The following is a 24,545-nucleotide window of genomic DNA, read 5'->3' on the forward strand; positions in this document are numbered from 1 at the left end:
TAATATACTAGAAGGTGGGAATAACATATTTGTGCACCTACTGTATGCAGAGAGAGCATTATATATCTTATCTTTTTAGATTCACAGCTACAAGATGGGTATCCAATTAGTCTAATGACCACATACCTCCTAGGGATAGTGAAATTATTAGATCAATTCTAAAACGATTACCATACTCTCTAAGCTCACTGAGAGAGGCACTTAATATGAGGACATATTAAAACTGAATCCAGAAAAAGCTCACTTGGCCAGTCTCCATTATTTCCCTGCTTGTGATTGTTCTGTATGGTATACAAGAGTTTATTTTCCCACTAACAAAGAAAGGGTTATATGTATACTTATATAGCTGATTCACTTTGTTTGTATAGCAGAAACTAACACAACATTGTAAAGCAATTATACTCCAATTAAAAAAAAGAAAGGGTTTATTTAGTTAGGTTACAAGGACTACACTGACCATGAAACTGAGTATTTCACCAGTATTAAGTTGATTTTCAGGTCTTTAGTACACTGATTTTGAATAGTTAAGCATATGCTAAATATGCAGTAATAAACTGATGGAGTCAGGTCATACTGTCAGATCATGGGCTTTGCTTCCCAAATCCATATTCAGTGAGTTCATGTTAATAACCTGAACTAGGCTATGAAGGGGGTATGTACACCAAGAAATTGGAAAATGGTATCAAGCAGGCTTCTCGCCACCCCCTCAAGTTCCCTGCTTGGAAACCGTCACTCAGCAAGTTGACATGTTATCTGGATGGCAGTGAACTGCTCCTCAAAAAGCAGACTGAAAGACAGGCTATTGACTCCTTAGCCTGGCCTCAGTCCAATGAGTTTCCATGGATGAGAAAACTCTTTACCAACCTGAGATAAGTCTTGCTCAGGTGGCAATTTTGCTTTTCCTTTGAGTCATTCCTTCAGCTTCTCTCTGTACCTTCATTTGTCCATCTTAATACTAAGAGCATCTTTTCTCCCTAGACTATTTTTCTCTCATTTGCAATAAATCATTTTAGCCTCTCAGCCAAGTAACAAAATCCCACCCATGTAATCCTCTGATTTCCTGCAGAAATATCCTAGACCCATTCATCCTGGGTAGTATACCCTCTTTCCCCAAAGCAGGGCAGCCACTGCTCATTACCTGGCTGTCTCCAAGTGCTGGAGCTTCAGGGCAAGGTCCTGCTGAGACTAAAGGAGAAACAGTGGGAGGTTTCCCCACTGCTTCCTGACTACTAACTGGTGGCAGGATATAACTAATTCTCCCCTAGAGCTGTAGGAACTGTGGGAGTTACCTAAGTAAATCATCCAAAGTTTCATCCTGGGACACTTTTTCTAGACAAACAAGTCCACTTAAAACATTATCTAGAGATTTTCGCCTGTGGCTGAGACACTGCAGTGAAGCTGACATATATTTCTGCTCTGCAACCTGGGGGGCGGGGTGGCGGCGGGGGGCTAGCTGGACAGAAGCGTTGGCTTTGGAGAGGAGAGGACTCAAGAGCCCCTAATGTCAGTGGCCTTGCTCCTTGTCCTGAAACACCAGTTAGGGCTCCTTCTTGCTGTCAACCCTGGTGTCTACGTGACGCACTCCTTTCCCAGGAGTGTCTTTGTTTTTTCAGTCTTGGTGGAAAATGTGTGAATGTTGCACCACCACACAGACAAAAGAGTTGTGACTTATATCACAATCGATGTAGTGACTTCGTGGAGTTTAAATAATTGCATTACCTTCCTGAAAATTCATTTCTACCACCAACACCATCTTCAAGAAGTTGCAGTATACAGCTGACATGCCCCTTCCGTACATCCCACTGAAAGTCACCCTCAAAAATATCCCCATTTGAGGAGAAAGGTCAGAGAATTCAGGTACACTATATATTTTTTTGAGGCATTTCATCCAGAAAACCCCCATCCAGTGAAAGTAGCAGTACTCAAATACTCAAATATTTTTTTGGTAGGACTTTCCTTTGCCAGAACATTTTTAGGACTGAGGTATATATGAATGAGATATGTATAGATTCAATTTTGCTTAAAAGGGGCAAGAGGATTTCAAGATTAAGAGAACAGATGCTTGGAGCAAAACATGATTTGAGTTTTATTGAACCAAGAAGACTGAAAAAAATGTCTAGAACACTCAGAAAATCTTTATCAAGTCTCAACTCAGCACTCCGGGGACTCATCCTTACGTTTATAAAATTCAGAGCTGATGAGTTGTGTGCCGTGAGTGTCTGCTTGAGCTTATGACTCACCTCTAAGTCTTGGCTGTAGGGATTTCAGCCTCCAGGATTACACTTAAGGGTCTAATAGAACTTGTTTCCCCCTTGGCTACACAGAGGCACCAACGAGGATCTTCATCCCTGATTACATTGGGGTAATCTGTCAATCGAAAGATGTTATTAAACTTATCCAGAAAAGACCAACAAGCCATGTTTAGGGGAGAGAAAAAATTACATTTTCAGATGCCAGCATGCCATCACAAATAGTCTCTAAAGTAACCAACATAGCTTAGGCAACATTAAAATTGAATCATTGGAAACACTAAAAATATGATAACAAGAGATAGCACATCATTCAGTTTTATGCACCCTGTCACATAAATTATGTGCAGCTCGAGTAGGTTATGCTCTTTTAAATTTCCCTCTGGGCACAGTTTTAATGGCAGCCCACAAGTTTTGATATGTCATGTTTTCATTATCACTTAGTTCAAAATACTTTCTAATTTCCATGACGTCTCTTCTTTTGATACATGGGACACTTAGGAATTAGAACCATGTTGCTTGATGTCCAAACATTTGGAGATTTCTTGGTTTTCTTTTTGCTCTTGATTTCTTGATTTCACTTTGGACAGAAAACATTCTGAAAATTTCAATTCTTTGAATTCTTGGAGATTGGCTCTAAGAGCCAGGAAGTAGTCCGTTTTGGTAAGTGTTCTATAGGCGCTTGGAAAGGGTGTGTAATAGTCTATGATTGTTGGGTAAAGAGACCTACATACGTCAATGAGACCAAGTCTGCTAATTACATTGCTCGTATCTTCTATGCCTTTTTGGTCTTTTGTTTTATCGATTACACACTGCGTGTGCATGCGTGCTAAGTCGTGTCAGTCACGTCCGACTCTTTGCGACCCTATGAACTATAGCCCGCCAGGCTCCTCTGTCCATGGGATTCTCCAGGCAAGGATACTGGAGTAGGTTGCTGTGCCCTCCTCCAGGCGATCTTTCCAGGGTGTTTTTAAATCTCCAGTTCTGATTGTGAGTTTGCTATTTCTCCTTCTAGGTCCATCAGCCTTTGATTTATATGTATTTTGAAGCTATATTATTATTGCATACTAATTTAGGATTGCTATGTCTTCCCAGTGAATGGCCTCTTTCATTTTGAAAACTCTTTGTCTCCAGCAAAGCCGCTTGCCTTAAAGCTTAGTTTATCTGATGTTAAAATAGCCGGGCCAGAATTTCTCAATTACTGTTTGCATGCTGTGTTCTTTTACATACTTTTACTTTTGCCTTTGTTGTCCTTATGCTTGTAAGCAGCGTTTAGTTAGGGTTTGGCTATAACTTGAAGGTTGCTGTCTTATATTGAAGAGTTTTTATTTGTCTTTGTATTATATTTCAGCAGTTTTACTGTGATGCTTCTAGATGTGGTTTTCTTTGTGTTTATCTGCTTGAGGTTTGTAGTACTTCTTGAATCTGTAGCTTGATTTATTACATCCATTTTTCAAATTTTCATTTACTTATCTTTCAAATATTGCCTCAGAATCATTCTTGAGCTCCTTTTTTTTCCAGGACTCCAATTATAAATGTTAGAATTTTTCATCATGTCTTGTGCTTTTATCTCTAGTCTCCATTTTTTCTCTCTGTGCATCAGTGAGTATATTTTTCTCTTGACCTATCTAACAAATCATTAATTTTCTCTTCATCTGTGCATGACCTACTGTTAAATCAATCTGTTTAGTTATACATTTTAAGTAATATACTTTATAATTCCAGAATTTTAAACTTACTTTCTTGTGTGTATTATGGTTTTCTGATGGCATTCTCCATCTTTTATCTATTTTCTGGAGCATATTTCATTGTTTTAAAGCCCATGTTTGAGAGGTTCAATATCTAGGTCTCATAAATCTCTATTACCATGTTATTTCTTTTACTTTTGGTCCTGTCTCTTAATACAACTGGCATTTTTAATGAAAGGTGGGCATTAGAATTAAAAATTTGTAAACTACCTAGCTGAACTTCCACTTCTAGAAAGTATTAGAAGAGGGGCAGTAAACTTAACCCAAACATGGGCTGAGTTGTGTTGAGGCTGGATTTCAGTCTTTGTAAGGCCGGACCTATTCCTAACTTGGTTTTGCTCCTAAAATGTAATCCTTTAGGGGTCAAGCTGAAAGCCTGGGTATTTACCAGGATCCCTCTTCCTAGGAAAACCCAGAACTCTAACAGTTATCTCTTAATACCATGAGCCTGCCAAAAGCTTTGTTTGGCTCTACAAAATTTTGTGGTAGTATGTCTTGACCTCTCAGTTTCTCTTGACTGCTGTCACTTAGGAATTATCAAAAGCCTTGAGGGAATAAGCAACTCGCGTTACCAGGCTCATGTCTCTGTGGTCCCTCCAGTCTGGGGCCTCACGTCCTCAATGTCTTTGTGGCACTGATTCAGTTTTTGTGTTCCCAGATTGCTGAAAGTCCCGCTCACATGCTCTGCTTCAGTTCAGTCGCTCAGTCGCTCTTGCCTCCCTTGTCAAAGATAAGGTGTCCATAGGTGCATGGATTTATCTCTGGGCTTTCTATTTTGTTCCATTGATCTATATTTCTGTCTTTGTGCCAGTACCATACTGTCTTGATCACTATAGCTTTGTAGTATAGTCTGAAGTCCGGAGAAGGCAATGGCACCCCACTCCAGTACTCTTGCCTGGAAAATCCCACGGACGGAGGAGCCTGGTAGGCTGCAGTCCATGGGGTCGCTAAGAGTCGGACATGACTGAGTGACTTCCCTTTCACTTTTCACTTTCATGCATTGGAGAAGGAAATGGCAACCCACTCCAGTGTTCTTGCCTGGAGAATCCCAGGGACAGGGGAGCCTGGTGGGCTGCCATCTATGGGGTCGCACAGAGTCGGACACGACTGAAGCGACTTAGCAGTAGCAGCAGCAGCATAGTCTGAAGTCAGGCAGGTTGATTCCTCCAGTTCCATTCTTCTTTCTCAAGATTGCTTTGGCTTTTCAAAGTTCTTTGTATTTCCATACAAATTGTGAAATTATTTGTTCTAGTTCTGTGAAAAGTACCATTGGTAGCTTGATAGGGATTGGATTGAATCTATAGATTGCCTTGGGTAGTATACTCATTTTCACTATATTGATTCTTCCGATCCATGAACATGGAATATTCTCCATCTATTTGTGTCATCTTTGATTTCTTTCATCAGTGTTTTTATAGTTTTCTATATATAGGTCTTTTGTTTCTTTAGGTAGACTTATTCCTAAGTATTTTATTCTTTTCATTGCAATGGTGAATGGAATTGTTTCCTTAATTTCTCTTTCTGTTTTCTCATTGTTAGTGTATAGGAATGCAAGGGATTTCTGTGTGTTGATTTTATATCCTGCAACTTTACTATATTCATTGATTAGCTCTAGTAATTTTCTGGTGAAGTCTTTAGGGTTTCCTATGTAGAGGATCATGTCATCTGCAAACAGTGAGAGTTTTACTTCTTCTTTTCCAATGTGGAAAAGAAGAATCCTTTTTCTTCTCTGATTGCTGTGGCTAAAACTTTCAAAACTATGTTAAATAGTAGTGGTGAGAGTGGGTACCTTTGTCTTGTTCCTGACTTTAGGGGAAATGCTTTCAATTTTTCACCATTGAGGATAATGTTTGCTGTGGGTTTGTCATATATAGCTTTTATTATGTTGAGGTATGTTTCTTCTATGCCTGCTTTCTGGAGGGTTTTTATCATAAATGGATATTGAATTTTGTCAAAGGCTTTCTCTGCATCTATTGAGATAATCATATGGTTTTTATCTTTCAATTTGTTAATGTGGTGTATCACATTGATTGATTTGCAAATATTGAAGAATCCTTGCATCACTGGGATAAAGCCCACTTGGTCATGATATATGATCTTTTTGATATGTATCGTGGTAGCTCTCCAAACAGTTGTGATTTTTTTAAATCCCCCTTTTCTTGTTTTTCTCAGTGAGAAGTCAGCTCTGCTTCAAGAGAGCTTGCAATTCTAGGGCCCTTTCAGCTTCTGTGCCTTTTCACATGCTGTTCCATTGTCCTTCTTCCTTCAAGACTCAATAAGTGATCACTTTCCCTTGAAATCTTCCCTGTGACTTCTTCTGTTCCCCTGCCATCCAAATGGCATTACCATCCTCCTAGTGCCGACGCAGGAGACATAAGAGACATGATTTTGATCCCTGGATCGAGATGATCCCCTGGAGAAGGAAATGGAAATCCATTTCTGTATTCTTGACTGGGAAATCCTATGGACAGAGAAGCCTGGTAGGCTACAGTCCATGGGATCACAAAGAAAGAGTTGGACACAACTGAGTGACTGAGTGCACACACACACACACACACATACACAGAGCTTGGAATGATTTGCCAATGAAGAATTCCCTTCCAGAAATCCACAATATTCTACCAACAGTAATATTATACTTGTCCAATGGTGTATGTATATATATATATATATAAATGTTAAATGCATCAATAACAGCTAAGAATCAGGACACAAATCATCTTTCGATTGTAGCATCTCTTGAAAAACCTGAAGATGTGGATTCACCAGGCTTAAATTCTACATGACAACAACTGGCTGCATAACAGCTATTTCCCTTTCATGGGGCAATGGCTCTCCAGTTCTCAGTCCCCAGCACTCTCCATGGTTGTACTTACATTACCAAACTCATCTGAATTACAACATCACTGACTCAATGGACATGAATTTGAGCAAACTCTGAGAGATAGTGGAGGACAGAGGAGGTTGGCGTGCTACAGTCACAAAGAGTTGGACATAACTTAGCGACTGAGCAACAACAACGATTGGCATTTGAGTTGGTAATCCTTGGTCTATGAGTGTGCCCTACCCATCAGTCTAACTCCTTATGAATAGACATGGTATCTTTTCATCTCTCTCCCAATACCTGTCACATTCCTGGAATGCCAGAGAAGTCAGACCATATTTGTAGACATATCTCTACAAGAATGCTATACTTTTAGAACTGTAAAATTATTCTGTAGAATATTATAATGGTGGATACATGGCATTATACATTTATCAAAACCTACAAGACTGTACAACACAGAGTGAACTCTAATGTCAACTACGGGTTTTAGTTTAAAATAATATATCAATCCTGGTTTGTCCATTGCAACAAATATACCATACCAAGTCAAGATGTTAAAATAGGTGACATTGTGAAGGTGGAATGCATAGGAACTCTATTTTCTGTGCAATTTTTCCATAACCTTAACTGTTCTAAAAGTAGCCTCTGTTAGAAAAATAAATACAAATGCTACCTATGAGAGTGACACATCCAGTACGGTAAGTTTCTCCCACAGGATTCAGGTCAGGCAACAAGAGCAGAAATAGGACACCCACCTGTCCCACGACTTTCAGGGGCAGCAGGGAAAGAAGCCTTTCCTGTCTTGGGTTGTGGGTAAGGAATGACTCAGACACACAAGGTGGTGGCTGGTCTGCTTTATGCACTCTTGATCAGGGATACAGAGAAAGCTAGGATGATCCCAAAATAGCCCCAAAAAGGCCAACAGAAGAACAGCAACTAGAACCTGTTTCCCACTCTTTGGGACCTAGTTCCACCCATCTCCACCATGAAATGGAGGATTTTCCAGGTCTGATGTTTTGTCTCATGTTTTATATTCAGTGTAATAGGGGATTTTGCCTGCAACCAATCTGTCCAGTCATCCCAAAGTGCTAAGTCTTCAGTAACCCTCTATCCTTTTCTGAATCTGTGTTTCTTATCGCGACTGAGAGGGGAAGAGAGAAGCAAAGACTCATAGACTGTAAGCTCCACCAGAGCAGGGAACAGAGTTGTTCATTCACCGATGTACACATAGTAGATACTTCACTGATAGTTATTGAGTGAGTGAGTAAAGAATACTTCAAGAATGCAGCTTCAAATCACAAAATGGCAGATTGCAGCAATGGGGCCTCTATTGTGGAGGGTTATCTTATAGGGCATTCTTCAATCAAACATGCAGGTACTTCCAAGACCCATCCACATCCGTGCATCCTCTGCCCCTCGCCCCCCACCTTTCTTCGGGCTGCATGGCTGCATGGCTGCGGGCACGCTCAATGAGCCCCCTGCTGGAAGCAGTGGGCACTGCAAGGTAACCCATTGCTCTTGGCTGTTCTGGCCGTGGGAGGTCAGTTCCAGCTCTGCTAGCAAGAGACCTCTTCACATATGTTGCGCTGGATGGTGACCTGGATACCCGCAGAGCAGGCTTTCCATGGAAAATCAAAGTGTGTTTTGCTTGTTTGATGACCGGTTTTGGTAAAATGTTTTCTTACTTTTTCCTAGACATCGCCTGGTGGTATTACCAGTATCAGAGAGGTAAAAAAGTTTAACTTGACTGCTTTGGTTACATTACTTTCAGTGGGAGCGCTTCTTAACCAAGGATGTATTTTGTCATTAGTCTTCTCACACAGACCAAATTTCTGTGTCCTGTCAGCAAACTTCTTTTAAATAGAAACAGTTGAAAACATTCTTGTAGAGACAAGTTACAGGAAAATTTTTGCTTCCCCTAAAGAAACTGATATGTTTTCCTCTCACAGACTGTAAGATACATGTAAAAGCTCAGAGCCAATCTGTGGCTCAAGTGTAGTAACTGCTTGGAACAAATGACCTGAATTTCTGTGTTCTCTTTTTCCCTGTGATCTCAACTTCCTAATCTAATTAATATTTTCCAAGGCAGTGTTTCTTATTACTTTATCTCTTTTTATTCTATTATATGTGTTTCATATAATCAACTTCAAATCCTTTGCGAAACAAAGCAAAACGTGTTTGAATAAACAAATAGTGAGGAAGAGAGAAGGTGGTCATCTGGGTGTTACGAGATAGGTGAAAGGTAGGTGGTGGCAGGGTAAGTGGGTAGAGATCAGGAACCAAAACCTCAGATGCCTGCAGGACCAGGCAGAGAGGAGAAATGAAGTCACGCAGAGGAAGACAGAGGGCACACTAGAGGTTTACATGGCTCGAGGGGCCGGCCCCTGCTCAGCTCTGATAAACTGCTGCCAACGTGGTCAGGGAATCTCAGTTTCCAAGAGAAACTAGAAATCCAAACTTGTGCTTGAATCTCTCATCTTTAAATATTGGAAATTCCCAACAAAATACATTTTATAGGCCAAACAAGACCTGTCTTTGAACTCTGTTCAAGCTAAGGACCAACTCATTTTGCAACCTCAAAGCTAGATGGTTGGTACAAAATCCAATCCAGAAAATATTTTCCAGTCCAAGGAGAAGGAGATGGAAATGGCCATGGTCTTTCATCCTGTCGTGGAGGATATCACAGACTGCTCATAGTGGAAGTGCCTCACTCTTACACGGGCAGAGAGCTTGCCAAAAGCAGAACTTCTGTGAGGCTGGTTTCAAACCAAATTGCAGCTTGTGCTGGAGGGAAGCAGAAGCCATTGGAGAGGCACATGGAAGCCAGATCTGCCTGGACTGGCCAGATTTGAGGTCCAGTTCTGTCTCCAACTGACGGTGTGAACCAGGACTCAGGCAAAGGCAGAGGCGACAGAGTGTAGAGAGCTTCTCCTGCACTAGAAGTCCTCAACGTGGGCTCCAAGTGTTTGAAAGAGACGGGAGCTCAGGGAATGTGAGTTAGGTGCATTTGCTTTTTCTGAGAGGGCCTATAGCTTTCATCCAAACTCAGAAGAGCCTGTGGCCCCGAAACATTAAAGCCCACATAATCTGATTCATCTTCTCCAAACTTGCCTTCAGTCTGAGAACTACCTGTATAGCATCTACACTCATTAGATGTTATTCTGGTACTCTATCTTGCTTTAACCACACCCAGCATTGGATTGTTCATCACTTTTTAAGGTTCTTATAGTTAGAAAAACTCTTGATCTTTTAGGACACTCATCTTCCTAATATTCTGATGGAGAGGGTAATGTTCCCCACTCCCCACCACACACAGGTTGTAACGGGACAGTGGGCATGAAAACATTTTACAGGACAAAGGCAATTTACAAACAAAAGATATTCTGATTTATTCTTGCTTTGTGGTTATCCCCATTGTATTCGCTCTCTGGTTTAATTTTTATCTTTTTGATTCAAATTCAACCTGACTTTGTAACTGGCTTATCATTATTTTTAATAACAAAAATAGTAATAACAAGTAGCACTTGGCCTCAGAAACTTTTAACCTCAGAAGAAACTATCAAGGAGGCTCCCATCTTTTCATTCTGTTTCCTTTTCCTCCAACCAGGGTGCTGGACCATCCTCCTTCCTTTAGTGGGACCACTTGGACAGCACTCAGAGGCTCCCCAGGGAAAACAGGAATGTGAAAACCTCCACAGCTCCTTCCAAGGTTGCTTTGGAATATAGCTACAGTGGCCAGAACCATGAACCTTACAAAGAAAAAGAAGGGGCAGCTGGTGTGAAGGAAAGAATGCTTAGTTATGGGCGCCCCCATAAAGATTGCTCTAGGTTTAAACAAATTAGTGTTGTCCGTTCCCAAATCATGACCATGAGGGTCATAATCAGCACATTTTTATAAAGGAATAGATTAAAATTGAAAACAGAGGACAGTTCCCATTAGTGAGAAAAAGTATTATTTCATGAAACCTTTGGTTCAAAACATTTTACAAAATTGTTCCTTTATGTATATGGATTGTGATGTAAATTGTAATTCTTACAATGAAAAAAAATTAAGAACCACTGGTTTAAGCCCCTAACACTCACCACGCCAGTGATTTCCCAGCGCTAGCATCTTGAATCCCAAATATGTAAATTTTCTTCAGTAACTGATGTGATCACAGTCTGACAGTTAGAGGGTGATGAAAAAGCCAAACAAAAGCTTGGCAGTCAATGTCCAAATATTCAGATATTATAGAATCTCTTTGATATGGAAAATTGACCCTGCTGGTCAGCCAGCAAACAAACCAGTTCTGTCTTAATGAAGTGAGTTTAATATTTGATATATCTATAATTACTTAGTGCATTTTTAATGAGAGAGATGGTAAGCAAGTGCAGTTTCTGAGTCAGAGTCTCTCAAACTTCTGCAAAGGAATTTCCCTGAGCTTGTGAAGAATCTGATAATAGTCAATACTGAAAAGAGAAATCTTTTAAGCTTCTGGATAAGACAGACTTGAAAAGGTATACTAGATGCCTTCAAAAATACATGAGTTCTTCCAAAAATACTTTCATGTCTTCCTTGTTTACCTTTTAATATAACTTTCACCTCTTTTCACTGTTAAATTTCTGTGCATTTTTAAAATAAAGTTGCTACTAAATCTAATGTTAGAAGATTTAAACCAACAACTTGTTTTCTATTTTTAAATGAGTTAAAAATATATGGGAGAATTCTGAATTATACTTATGTGGGATTATATGTTTGAGAATGCTACAGTGTTTCATAATTGCTACTTAACTTGTTAGCTGGTAACATAACAATAATTAATGGCTCTATTCAAATTATAAGGAAATTGGCCACTGGCAGCTATTTTGTGCAAGCAAAGTGTCATTTATATTGAGTAATATGCTCTGATCCCTGTGGGATAAGATGACACGTGTTCCCTAGCACATAAAAAAGATAACAATTGGAAATCGTCACCGAGTTCTTCTGCTTCTCCCTTGGAACTCTACCCCAATGTCCGTTACCTCAGAGAAGAGGTACAAGATATAAACTGACTTTGATGGGTTCCTTTTTCACTGGGGTCATTGTCTCAAAAGGAGAAGTGACAATTGCGGAAAGAATCTGATGCAAAGAGACGGACACTAGCTAGGGAAATGCGTGTACCCGTCCTATCCTCAGACGGAAACTCAGCCCATCCTCACTCTCCATCATGGGATATGACGGTGCGTGTACATTTCCAGAAGCCTGCCCATCTCATCACTACTCTTGCCAGTTCAGATTTACAGTTACTCAATACATGGATTTGGTGATGCCTGCCTGACAACAACAGGCCAGGAAGGTTAGATGGTAATTGATTCTTGATTGAAGTAAATTTGTAGAAAGCATTCTGGTAGGTCCCAAAGGAAAACACTTCTATGGTGGTAAAGTGAAGTGAAATGAAAGTTGCTCAGTTGTGTCCGACTCTTTGCGACCCTATGGACTATGGAATTCTCCAGGCCAGAATACTGGAGCGGGTAGCCTTCCCTTCTCCAGGGGATCTTCTCAATCCAGGGATTGAACCCAGGTCTCCCACACCGCAGGTGGATTCTTTACCAGCTGAGCCACCAGGGAAGCCCAGTGGTGATGGTAAAACTTTCAAAGTTCCGCTTATTTGGATTTTGTGATCCTTCAATAGGAGATGGACAGAGCAATAGGATGCTTTAAATGACTAAAGCTTCCTAAATAATAGTGCAAAACTATTGCACCATAGTACATGTAAACAGTTGTTTGTAGAGCCCTTCAAATGCTTCCAAAGTTTTCATTTATGTAAAGTAGCTCCCATTTAAGTTACTTTCCTATTATTTAAGGATGTCTGTTAGATATTACAATACTGGAAAGTGGTTTCATATTTTTAAATTAATATTTAACATGCTATAATTTGTACTTTTTGCCAAATCAAGCTAGCCTACCTCTAGTTTCCCAGATGGTAAGAATTTACTCTATGGTTTTTTAGTAGATTTGTCTCCCTTTGCTGTTCGGAGGATGTTAATCCATCTGCTCACTTACCTGTGTCTCTGAAATATTCAGATGAACAGTGGAATATTCAGTGGGCAGCAAGTTGAATATACAAAACAGATATTTTGAAAGACAAGGAAATGTTTTTGTATGGACTTATTCTTAGCACTTGGAACGCATGTTCCTGGGCTGAAGTTCCCTCCATAGGTGGTGTCTAACACACCTGGAGTGGTGGACTGATGGTGAGATAGAAAGCAACTGAATAGAAAGGTGGGGCTCAAGGCAAGAAGGTCATCTACGTTGTGACCCCCCAGCCCATGACCCTATGTCCTGGTCACCACACCCCCCTTCTGACAACCCAGGCTACAGTCTGACAAGTGACCACCAAGGTGAGCCACCCCAATGCCATCTCTTCTGGTTCCAGATAAGATTGAAGACGAGCTGGAGATGACCATGGTTTGCCATCGGCCTGAGGGGCTGGAGCAGCTGGAGGCACAAACCAACTTCACCAAGAGGGAGCTGCAAGTCCTTTATCGAGGTTTCAAAAATGTAAGACCTACATGGCTTCTGAAGGCCCAGGCAGCATTTCCCACCTGGGACTCCGCTCTCTCAAACGCCAAAGGGACCCCTCCAAGAGATTTTTGCATATATGTAAGGAAGGCTGTTCTATAAAGGAGTCAGGAGAGCACGGTCGCTCACCAGCTAGAGAAAGGTGCCAAACAAGAAAGAGGCAGTCTCGGTGGATGGGAAGCCAGCCGGTGGCCCAGACCTGGCCGGGTGGCACGCTTTGGCCTAGATACTCGCCTCAGGATAGCCCATCACACCATCAGTGTCATTAGTGTCCCGGAAATGTGGGGCTTTAGGTCTGCTGCTAACCCAGCTCACAGACTGAAGTAGCAGGCTGAAAGCCAACATGTTATCTCATGATTTCATGTATTTAACTTCCTGAGAGCCTGGCTGGGAAGGTACTGGTAGCCCTATTTTACATTCTCGTGGTAAGGACATTGAGAATCAGGGCTGACTCACTCAAAGTCACAAAGCATAGAAAGGGCTGAGCCAGGATCCAAACCCAGGTCTTTCTGTTAAAAATCCCACAGCCCAAACTCCCACCTCACAGTGCCCGTTCTCTGATAACATCTCACCATTTTGCAAAGCAGCTTCAGTCCTAAAGTAGAACTTCCAGCCACTCTCCTTGGAGTCAGGGAAGTGCACAGGTGGTTACCCGGTCCCCGCCCACCAGGGCTCATGAGGACCTCCAAAGCTCTCAGCCTCCCCCACTGACTCCGTCTCCCTCACACAGGAGTGCCCCAGCGGTGTGGTCAATGAAGAGACATTCAAGCAGATCTACGCTCAGTTTTTCCCTCATGGAGGTGAGTCCAGTCTTGAAAGAGACCCCTCGCAGCTCCCTCTCTGCTCCTGTCTCCCTCTCTGCTCCCGCCTCCTTCTCTGCTCCCTCTGGCTCCCTCTCTGCTCCCTCCATCATGCTTCCTTCCTCCAGGGCCACAGGGCCTTGTTGTCTGCCTCCTCCTCAGGGTTGGGGAGAGCTCGGAGCAGCGTTCCTCCCTTACTGCAAGATGTGGAATTCACTAAAGCTTTAGCAGAAAAGAGCTCTGAAAATGGACCCTCTCCCAGAGATGGTAGTGATAAAGCAGTATCATAAAGTCCCTAGAAAGCTGGTGTGGTTATGGGAGAATGGGCCTCTGAGTCTCAGAGAGGCTAAGCAGCTCACTGCAGATCACACAGCTAGAGAGCGGCAGACCAGGACTGGGCCCCAGAGTGTCCATCCAAAGCTCTGCTGTGTTAGGCCCACCTCCCACTGTGCCATGCTCCATCTTTTCCTTAAAACGGCTGAGGCAAGGTGGAATTTTGAAAAAGAACTTTAGTAAATACCAGAAGCTATAAAAATAAAGGAATCCAAAAACATGCAAGGTGAATAAAATCGTGCTTATGAATAAGGTTAGCCTGTGTGCCAGGTTCACAGGCACTCTGCTGCCCTGCCTGACTCCTGCAGGCACCTGCTCTGGCCCTGGGGTCTGGGGCATCAGAGGTTTCCCATGGCTTCCGTGTGTCACATGTTAACTTACTTCCTGCCCAGGAGCCATCTCCTGCAGGACCCCTTCCTCGGGGGCCGATGAAACAGAGATCCAAACGTCCCAGACGCTTTTCGGGCTCTATTTCTCATACGCCTCCCTCAGCAGCAGACAGACGCCTTCTCAGGCGTGAGTTCCAGTACAGGGCTCCTCCCCCAGCTGGGGACAGTTTCGCCCCATGCAGGCCCCAGACCCACTATTTGTTGAGTCCTGTTGAGCCACTCTTTATTGAGTTTTGACTATGTGGCAAACAACGATGGTTCTAATGATATGACTACGTGAAGAGTTAAACAGTGTGCAGAGATGGGAAGGTGAAGCTCAGAGAGGTTGCGTTACATTCCTGCAGTCACACAGCGAGGTAGTGATGGAACTGCTCTCTGAGTCCAGGTCTAACTGACCCTTAGTGGGCGCGCATTCCATGGCACTGTGCTGCCATCCAGAAGAACATCTTCTACACACAGGACCAAGTCATTCATCCAACAAGAACTGTACTCAGAGACAGGAGCGTCTCTCCAGGGATGGCTAGACTTAGGGACGAAACCTGTCTTAGCTTTTGCTAGAACTTCCCCCCTAGACCCCAGGAAAACCAGACAGGTCTCAGGTCACAGCAGTGGCTTTTCCCACTCGGCAATCTTTTCCTTCCTATCACCCCAGCATCACCCTCTCCTCTTTCTCATTGCTTTTAAGTGATCTCCCTCCCTTGTGCGGGGTCCCCGTTCCCATCACCTGCCTCTCCTTCTGTGCCTTGCAGATGCCAGCATGTATGCCCATTACCTCTTCCATGCCTTCGACACCACGCAGACAGGCTCCGTGAAGTTTGAGGTATGTTTGTCTCTCAGAGGCCCCAGGGCCCCAACAACGCTTCCTTTAAATGATGGGCATGTTGGGAGGAGTGGATCATTCAATGCTTAAGTTCTATACCATTTAAGAAGGATTTCCTGAAGACAGAAGAAACAACTGTCTTCCAAGAACTCAGGGCCTCAGGGACTGACAGTCTAATGGCTCACATGTGCACCGGGCTGACCAGCGCTACAGCGCTGCACTTAGCACTCTATGCGAATTAACTCATTTAACCCTCACAATAACCCTAACAAGGTAGGGTTCTACTATATATTACCAGTCTACAGAAGAGGAAAGTAAGGTAATGAGAGACAGAGTGGCTTTCCCAAGGTCAGACAGTAAGAGGCAAAGGAGGGCTTTGAACTCGAGTGGTATGTTTCCAGAGTCCACACTCTTAGCCGCCAGAGGATGCCCCCACTTCTACGGTAATTGCAGCCCTGGGGTAAGGCGACAGCCGATGTCAGCACACGCTGCCTTCCCTTCTTCCTCCAGAAGCTCCTTCCCCAGTATGTGGCAAGGTAGGCAGTGGAAGGTGGGTGGCGTACTGTGCTGAGCTTGGCCACATCCTTCAGGAGACAGAGGACATGCGCGATACCATTCTGTAAAGACGGTCACGGAGTCTGACCCCCAGACAGAGCGCCGCCCCACCCAGTGGCTCGCTGCTTAATGTCTCATGCCTCTTCCACTTCTCAGGACTTTGTAACCGCTCTGTCAATTTTACTGAGAGGAACCGTCCATGAGAAACTAAGATGGACATTTAATTTGTATGACATCAATAAAGACGGATACATAAACAAAGAGGTAAGTGAGCTGAGGCTAGGAGCACGAAAGAGCTAATCAGAGAGGAAATAGCCCCAGTCACGGAGAAGGCAATGGCACCCCCTCCAGTACTCTTGCCTGGAAAATCCCATTGATGGAGGAGCCTGGTAGGCTGCAGTCCATGGGGTTGCTACAAGTCGGACACGACTGAGTGACTTCACTTTCACTTTTCACTTTCATGCATTGGAGAAGGAAATGGCAACCCATTCCAGTGTTCTTGCCTGGAGAATCCCAGGGACGGGGGACCTGGCGGGCTGCCATCTATGGGGTCGCACAGAGTTGGACACGACTGAAGTGACGCAGCAGCAGCAGCAGCAGCAGCAGCCCCAGCATGACTGCTGCTGCGTCACTTCAGTCGTGTCCGACTCTTTGTGACCCCATGAATCCCAGCACACCAGGCCTCCCTGTCCATCACGAACTCCCGGAGTTCACCCAGACTCACGTCCATCGAGTCAGTGATGACATCCAGCCATCTCATCCTCTGTCGTCCCCTTCTCCTCCTGTCCCCAATCCCTCCCAGCATCAGAGTCTTTTCCAATGAGTCAACTCTTCGCATGAGGTGGCCAAAGTACTGGAGTTTCAGCTTTAGCATCATTCCTTCCAAAGAAATCCCAGGGCTGATCTCCTTCAGAATGGACTGGTTGGATCTCCTTGCAGTCTAAGGGACTCTCAAGAGTCTTCTCCAACACCACAGTTCAAAAGCATCAATTCTTCGGTGCTCAGCCTTTACACAGTCCAATTCTCACATCCATACATGACCACTGGAAAAACCATAGCCTTGACTAGACTAACCTTCGTTGGCAAAGTAATGTCTCTGCTTTTGAATATACTATCTAGGTTGATCATAACTTTCCTTCCAAGGAGTAAGCGTCTTTTAATTTCATGGCTGCAATCACCATCTGCAGTCATTTTGGAGCCAAAAAAAATAAAGTCTGACAGTGTTTCCACTGTTTCCCCATCTATTTCCCATGAAGTGATGGGACCAGATGCCATGATCTTCGTTTTCTAAATGTTGAGTTTTAAGCCAACTTTTTCACTCTCCTCTTTCACTTTCATCAAGAGGCTTTTTAGTTCCTCTTCACTTTGTGCCATAAGGGTGGTGTCATCTGCATATCTGAGGTTATTGATATTTCTCCCGGCAATCTTGATTCCAGCTTGTGTTTCTTCCAGTCCAGCGTTTCTCATGATGTACTCTTCATATAAGTTAAATAAGCAGGGTGACAATATACAGCCTTGATGTACTCCTTTTCCTATTTGGAACCAGTCTGTTGTTCCATGTCCAGTTCTAACTGTTGCTTCTTGACCTGCATACAAATTTCTCAAGAGGTAGATCAGGTGCTCTGGTATTTCCATCTCTTTCAGAATTTTCCACAGTTTATTGTGATCCACACAGTTAAAGGCTTTGGCATAGTCAATAAAGCAGAAATAGATGTTTTTCTGGAACTCTCTTGCTTTTTCCATGATCCAGCGGATATTGGAAATTTGATCTCTGGTTCCTCTGCCTTTTCTAAAACCAGCTTGAACATCTGGAAATTCACAGTTCACGTATTGCTGAATCCTGGCTTGGAGAATTTTGAGCATTACTTTACTAGCGTGTGAGATGAGTGCAATTGTGTGGTATTTTGAGCATTCTTTGGCATTCCCTTTCTTAGGGATTGGAATGAAAACTGACCTTTTCCAGTCCTGTGGCCACTGCTGAGTTTTCCAAATTTGCTGGCATATTGAGTGCAGCACTTTCATAGCATCATCTTTCAGGATTTGAAATAGCTCAACTGGAATTCCATCACCTCCACTAGCTTTGTTCATAGTGATGCTTTCTAAGGCCCACTTGACTTCACATTCCAGGATGTCTGGCTCTAGGTCAGTGATCACACCATCGTGATTATCTGGGTCATGAAGATCTTTTTTGTACAGTTCTTCTGTGTATTCTTGCCACCTTTTCTTAACATCTTCTGCTTCTGTTAGGTCCATACCATTTCTGTCCTTTATTGTGCCCATCTTTGCATGAAATGTTCCCTTGGTATCTCTAATTTTCCTGAAGAGATCTCTAGTCTTTCCCATTCTGTTGTTTTCCTCTATTTCTTTGCATTGATCGCTGAAGAAGGCTTTCTTATCTCTTCTTGCTATTCTTTGGAACTCTGCATTCAGATGCATATATCTTTCTTTTGCTCCTTTGCTTTTCACTTCTCTTCTTTCCACAGCTATTTGTAAGGGCTCCCCAGATAGCCATTTTGCTTTTTTGCTTTTCTTTTCCATGGGGATGGTCTTGATCCCTGTCTCCTGTACAGTGTCACAAACCTCATTCCATAGTTCATCAGGCACTCTATCTATCAGATCTAGGCCCTTAAATCAATTTCTTACTTCCACTGTAAAATCATAAGGGATTTGATTTAGGTCATACCTGTATGGTCTAGTGGTTTTCTTCAATTTAAGTCTGAATTTGGCAATAAGGAGTTCATGATCTGAGCCACAGTCAGCTCCTGGTCTTGTTTTTGCTGACTGTATAGAGCTTCTCCATCTTTGGCTGCAAAGAATATAATCAATCTGATTTCGGTGTTGACCATCTGGTGATGTCCATGTGTAGAGTCTTCTCTTGTGTTGTTGGAAGAGGGTGTTTGTTATCATCAGTGCATTTTCTTGGCAAAACTCTATTAGTCTTTGCCCTGCTTCATTCTGTATTCCAAGGCCAAATTTGCCTGTTACTCCAGGTGTTTCTTGACTTCCTACTTTTGCATTCCAGTCCCCTATAATGAAAAGGACATCTTTTTTGGGTGTTAGTTATAAAAGGTCTTGTAGGTCTTCATAGAACCGTTCAACTTCAGCTTCTTCAGCATTACTGGTTGGGCATAGACTTGGATTACTATGATATTAAATGGTTTGCCTTGGAAACAAACAGAGATCATTCTGTCGTTTTTGAGATTGCATCCAAGAACTGCATTTTGGACTCTTTTGTTGACCATGATGGCTACTCCATTTCTCCTAAGGGATTCTTGCCCACAGTAGTACATATAATGGTCATCTGAGTTAAATTCACCCATTCCAGTCCATTTTAATTTGCTGATTCCTAGAATGTCGACATTCACTCTTGCCATCTCTTGTTTGACCACTTCCAATTTGCCTTGATTCATGGACCTGACATTCCAGGTTCCTATGCATTATTGCTCTTTACAGCATCGGACCTTGCTTCTATCACCAGTCACATCCACAATTGTTTTTGCGTTGGCTCCATTCCTTCATTCTTTCTGGAGTTATTTCTCCACTGATCTCCAGTAGCATATTGGGCACCTACTGACCTGGGGAGTTCCTCTTTCAGTATCCTATCATTTTGCTTTTTCATATTGTTCGTGGGGTTCTCAAGGGAAGAATACTGAAGTGGTTTGCCATTCCCTTCTCCAGTGGACCTCATTCTGTCAGATCTCTCCACCATGACCCGCCCATCTTGGGTTGCCCCACAGGCATGGCTTAGTTTCATTGAGTTAGACAAGGCTGTGGTCCTAGTGTGATTAGATTGACTAGTTTTCTGTGATTATGGTTTCAGTGTGTCTGCCCTCTGATGCCCTCTTGCAACACCTACTGTCTTACTTGGGTTTCTCTTACCTTGGGCGTGGGGTATCTCTTCATGGCTACTCCAGCAAAGCGCAGCTGCTGCTCCTTACCTTGGATGAGGGGTATCTCCTCACCGCCACCCTTCCTGACCTTCAACATGGGATAGCTCCTCTAGGCCCTCCTGCGCCCACGCAGCCACGGCTCCTTGGACGTGGGGTTGGTCCTCCCGGCCACCGCCCCTGGCCTCAGGCGTATCTCTAAATAACTATCACAAATAATTTCTGAAGCTTCACTGCTGGACACCTTTAGAGCCTCAAAGTAGATGTGGTACATAGATAGTGAGATACCCACAGGTCTATCTCAAAACTCACTTTGGTATCTACTGTATCCTGGAATCTCAGTCAAAGCTTGGATTTAGCATCTCATAGCATCCCACTTTCTAAGTTCCTATGTGCCAGGTACAGTGTGCAGAGTTACAAATATCATCTCTAATCCTCACCTCAACCCTCCAATTTCCATTCCTCATTCATTCAGTCATGGATTTGCTCAACATATATTTGAGGGCTTGTTAGGTGTTCTTGGTGCTGAAGATAAAGTGGTGAACAATCCCCAGAATGTGAAAAATTCTAATGTCCACTAACAGCAGATATGGTAAGAACTCCAGTATATAATGGAATAACAAGTGGCCATGTAAAACCATGCAAAAGCAGTTAGATATAATTTTAAATTAGCATTATACATTCCATTTAAACATTATTTTTTACAGTAGGATGTATAATATTATCTCAATGTTGTAAATAATTAAATGCTTCTATATATACTCAAATATATGATACTTTATGGAGAAGAAAATGGCAACCTATTCTATCATTCTTGCCTGGGAAATCCCATGAACAAAGGAGCCTGATGGGCTATAGTATATGTAGTCACTAACAAGTCGAACATGACTTAGCAATGAAAGAACAATAAAAGATAGTCTAAAATATTCAAATACTACTTTACAAAATATATTTTTTAAAAGGAAGAAAAGAAAAAAAAAAAAAAGACCCTAAAGTGAGCCTTATAACAAGATCTTCAACCTTCGTTCAACCATTATTCCATCTCTAAATAATCTTACTAACTCCTGCTCCCCTTCTGTAATTTACAATATAGACAAAATTGTCCCCATTAAATATCCATCAGACCTTTCTGGAAGCAGGATTAATAAAATTCTCCTTAAAAGAAAATAAAGTGTGGATAAGCAGCTTCCTAGAAAAGATAGCTGAACCTTCCCCTGGCAGTCATTTGGAAACAGTTTCATCAAAATCGTAGCAAAGAAAATCCTGAGAGAGCAATCAAAATTTATCTTTAAGTCCTTTCTCTTATAAAAGTTATTCAGGAAACAAACCTATAGTCACATGGATGTTAAGGACTCATTAAAGCACACATTTTTACATAAGCACATGGACAGGTATATATACCCTAGTTCTGTCCATTGTTAGGACCTAAGAGCAATGACACCCCGGTAGCAATGAGTACTGGCACCTAGACCCTGGTTTCTAAATACCATTCTCCAAGAAAAGCAACCAGTCCCCTTGGACTTGGTTGATTCCAGGCCTGGGAAAGAGAAAATACAAGATGATCTTAGAGCATCTTACAGTGTCAAAAAAATGGGAGTACTATTAAAGAAAAAAGGGTGGTGAAGAGCATATCTGAAGGTCCTAGAAGCCAGCCTGAAGGAGTTCACAATAGCCAAAGCTATTAATATTATAATATGAGCAACAAATACAAATTTATAGTTTGGGATTATAATCTGCAAAATAAATACCCATGTTGTTCCGTCGCTTAGTCATGTCCGACTCTTTGTGACCCCACTGACTGCAGACCGCCAGGCTCTTCTGTCCATGGGATTCTCCAGACAAGAGTGCTGCAGTGGGTTGCCATGCCCTCTTCCAGGAGATCTTTGCCACCCAGACATAGAACCCGTGTCTCTTACATCTCCTGCTTTGACGGGGGGTTCTTTACCACTAGTGCCGCCTGGAAGTTCCGGGTCTCTGTAGACACTCCATCAAATATCCTGAAGACAAGGCTGCTTTCCTACATTCCTTTTCCTCATTCTGAGTAGGGATCGAGGAAGCCCATGGAACACCATGCCTGGCCAGGGTAACCAGGAAAACACCACGGGGACACTTAACTGATACGGGGCTCCCAGCCCCTGCAGACACGGTGCCAGGTACAGAGAATTTAGCAATGAAGGATCAAGCATGTGTCCTCAGAGCTCACAGTTTTGGGGAAACAGATCCACAGAGCAATAAGAACCACTTACTTATTTTAATGAGTATGTGCTGATCACTGTTCCATGTTACTGAAAGATTGGAAAGAAAATATGAAAGGATTTGTAACATCTATCTGGCCCCATGGTAATTTTTGTCTTTGTAGAAAGGGATTTTTTGGTTACAAAGATAGAAAACCATCAACATCAATGGGCTTAAGTTGAGACCTTTCTTGTAAAGATTTGGTAATTTCTTAGAAAAGTCTTTTAAGAAATAAATAATTCTTGTTAAAGTGAAAAATATTACAGGTAGTTTAATGTAGCACATTTTAATCCCCATTACAAAGTAGAAAGTTATTGGTCTCCCCCTATGCTACACCCATCTCTTCCTCTCTTTCGTCTCCCTCCTGCAGCACTGTCTTAGGTCAAGATGGCCACACCGTCCTCTGCAGGAATGGTTGGCGGTGGGGAGACTCCAGAGGACGCTTTAGTGAATAGGGTAACCATTCTCAGACCCTGCTTCTCCAGGGCTTCTCTTGATCCCTGTTACTATCTCTGTCTACTTCAACCACTTTTCTCAGAAAACACATGTGTATGGGGGTACGTGTGTATGTGTGTAAGCTCATGAGAAATTCCTCATGGGAAAATCTGTGTCCTCCTCCGTCTGGCACCTCCCTTCTCCGCTCTCTATTCCTCTACCCTTTTCACTTCTCTACTTGCGCTCCCTTCCTCCCAGCATTTCTCTCATCTCCTCTATGCCATCTGCTCCAGCCTACGCTTTACAGAAGTTCATCTCTATATTTATTTTCAGTGTCTGCTCTCCCCTGATCTCAACTAAAACCTGGAAATGAGTTGCCCATGGTACCAACTCTGACACAAACTCCAGCTTTTCACTCCGACTTCTCAAGAGATAACGACATAGTGACTCAGTTCCATAGTCAGATGTCCACATTTGTTCCCATCAGCTGGCTCAAACAAAGCCACACAGGCCAATCATGCAAGGGAATTATAGAGCAGAGAGAAGGTGTTCCAAAAATGCAGTGTGGGTCCGTCAGTACATGAACTGCTGCTGCTGCTGCTAAGTTGCTTCAGTCGTGTCCGACTCTTTGAGACCCCATAGACAGCAGCCCACCAAGCTCCCCCGTCCCTGGGATTCTCCAGGCAAGAACACTGGAGTGGGTTGCCATTTCCTTCTCCAATGCATGAAAATGAAAAGTGAAAGTGAAGTCGCTCAGTCGTGTCCGACCCTCAGCGACCCTATGGACTGCAGCCCACCAGGCTCCTCTGTCCATGGATTTTCCAGGCAAGAGTACTGGAGTGGGGTGCAGTACATGAACAAATACACTCAAATCCCACTTATAACTCATCACTTGGGAAAGCTCAGGAAGAGGTGAGCCACCCAAGAACTTCTGACAACAAATAGAATTGTCCTGGGAAGAAGCTGCCAGGATATATACCCTTCAGCTCCCTTTCTAACTCCCTCTCACTAGCTGAGGTTCCTTTTAATCACTCTCATTCTCAAGGGGGACAGAGAGCCCCAGAGTGTCACCTAGAAGACCTTACCTTTCTGGTTCCCACACCGTGTGCTTCCATGTCCCTCTCCAGGAGATGATGGACATTGTCAAAGCCATCTACGACATGATGGGGAAATACACATATCCTGTGCTTAAAGAAGACACTCCAAGGCAGCACGTGGACATCTTCTTCCAGGTAAGAGCACACACCCTGTGTGTAAGCTTTAAGCTCACCTTAGACCAACCAACCCACAAGTGTCTGAGCAGTGTTTTGTATCCCAGCCTCCACTACACCTGATAAGAAACAGAATTACAAGATGTACCGTCCCCCGGGAATAGATTATTTTATTACATAGACAAGTATACACTACAGAAGAGAGCAAGGATGAATATTATTAAGTATAAGTGGTAGCGTGTGGACTCTAAATTTCATAAAAATGGCTGGGAGATCAGAGTAAATAGCACATGTGCATACATCAAAGATATTGTTATGTGTATTCCTCCTGCTAAGTCGCTTCAGTTGTGCCCTACTCTGTGCTAACCTATGGATTGTAACTTGCCAAGCTCCGCTGTCCATGGGCTTCTCCAGGAAAGAATAGTGGTGTGGGTTGCCATGCCCTCTTTCAGGGGATCTTCCCAACCCGGGGTTCGAACCTGTGTCTCTTATGTCTCCTGCGTTGGCAGGAGGGT

General features: G+C 42.9%; 1 protein-coding gene across 4 annotated transcripts in view; it reads left to right on the top strand.

Moving 5' to 3' along the window:
• KCNIP1 (potassium voltage-gated channel interacting protein 1) overlaps positions 1–24,545 on the top strand; it is a 405,417-nt gene that overhangs the window by 375,352 nt on the left and 5,520 nt on the right. For all 4 annotated transcript variants that reach the window (XM_019983082.2, XM_019983080.2, XM_070774502.1 and 1 more), the window contains 5 exons: positions 13,220–13,344; positions 14,096–14,165; positions 15,637–15,707; positions 16,419–16,526; positions 23,947–24,051. In XM_019983082.2, the coding sequence (XP_019838641.1) occupies positions 13,243–13,344; positions 14,096–14,165; positions 15,637–15,707; positions 16,419–16,526; positions 23,947–24,051 (456 nt within the window). In that variant the 5' untranslated portion in view covers positions 13,220–13,242. The remainder of the gene's footprint in view (positions 1–13,219; positions 13,345–14,095; positions 14,166–15,636; positions 15,708–16,418; positions 16,527–23,946; positions 24,052–24,545) is intronic.

The sequence above is a fragment of the Bos indicus genome, chromosome 20 (assembly GCF_029378745.1).
Source record: "Bos indicus isolate NIAB-ARS_2022 breed Sahiwal x Tharparkar chromosome 20, NIAB-ARS_B.indTharparkar_mat_pri_1.0, whole genome shotgun sequence".
NCBI classification, from domain to species: domain Eukaryota; kingdom Metazoa; phylum Chordata; class Mammalia; order Artiodactyla; family Bovidae; genus Bos; species Bos indicus.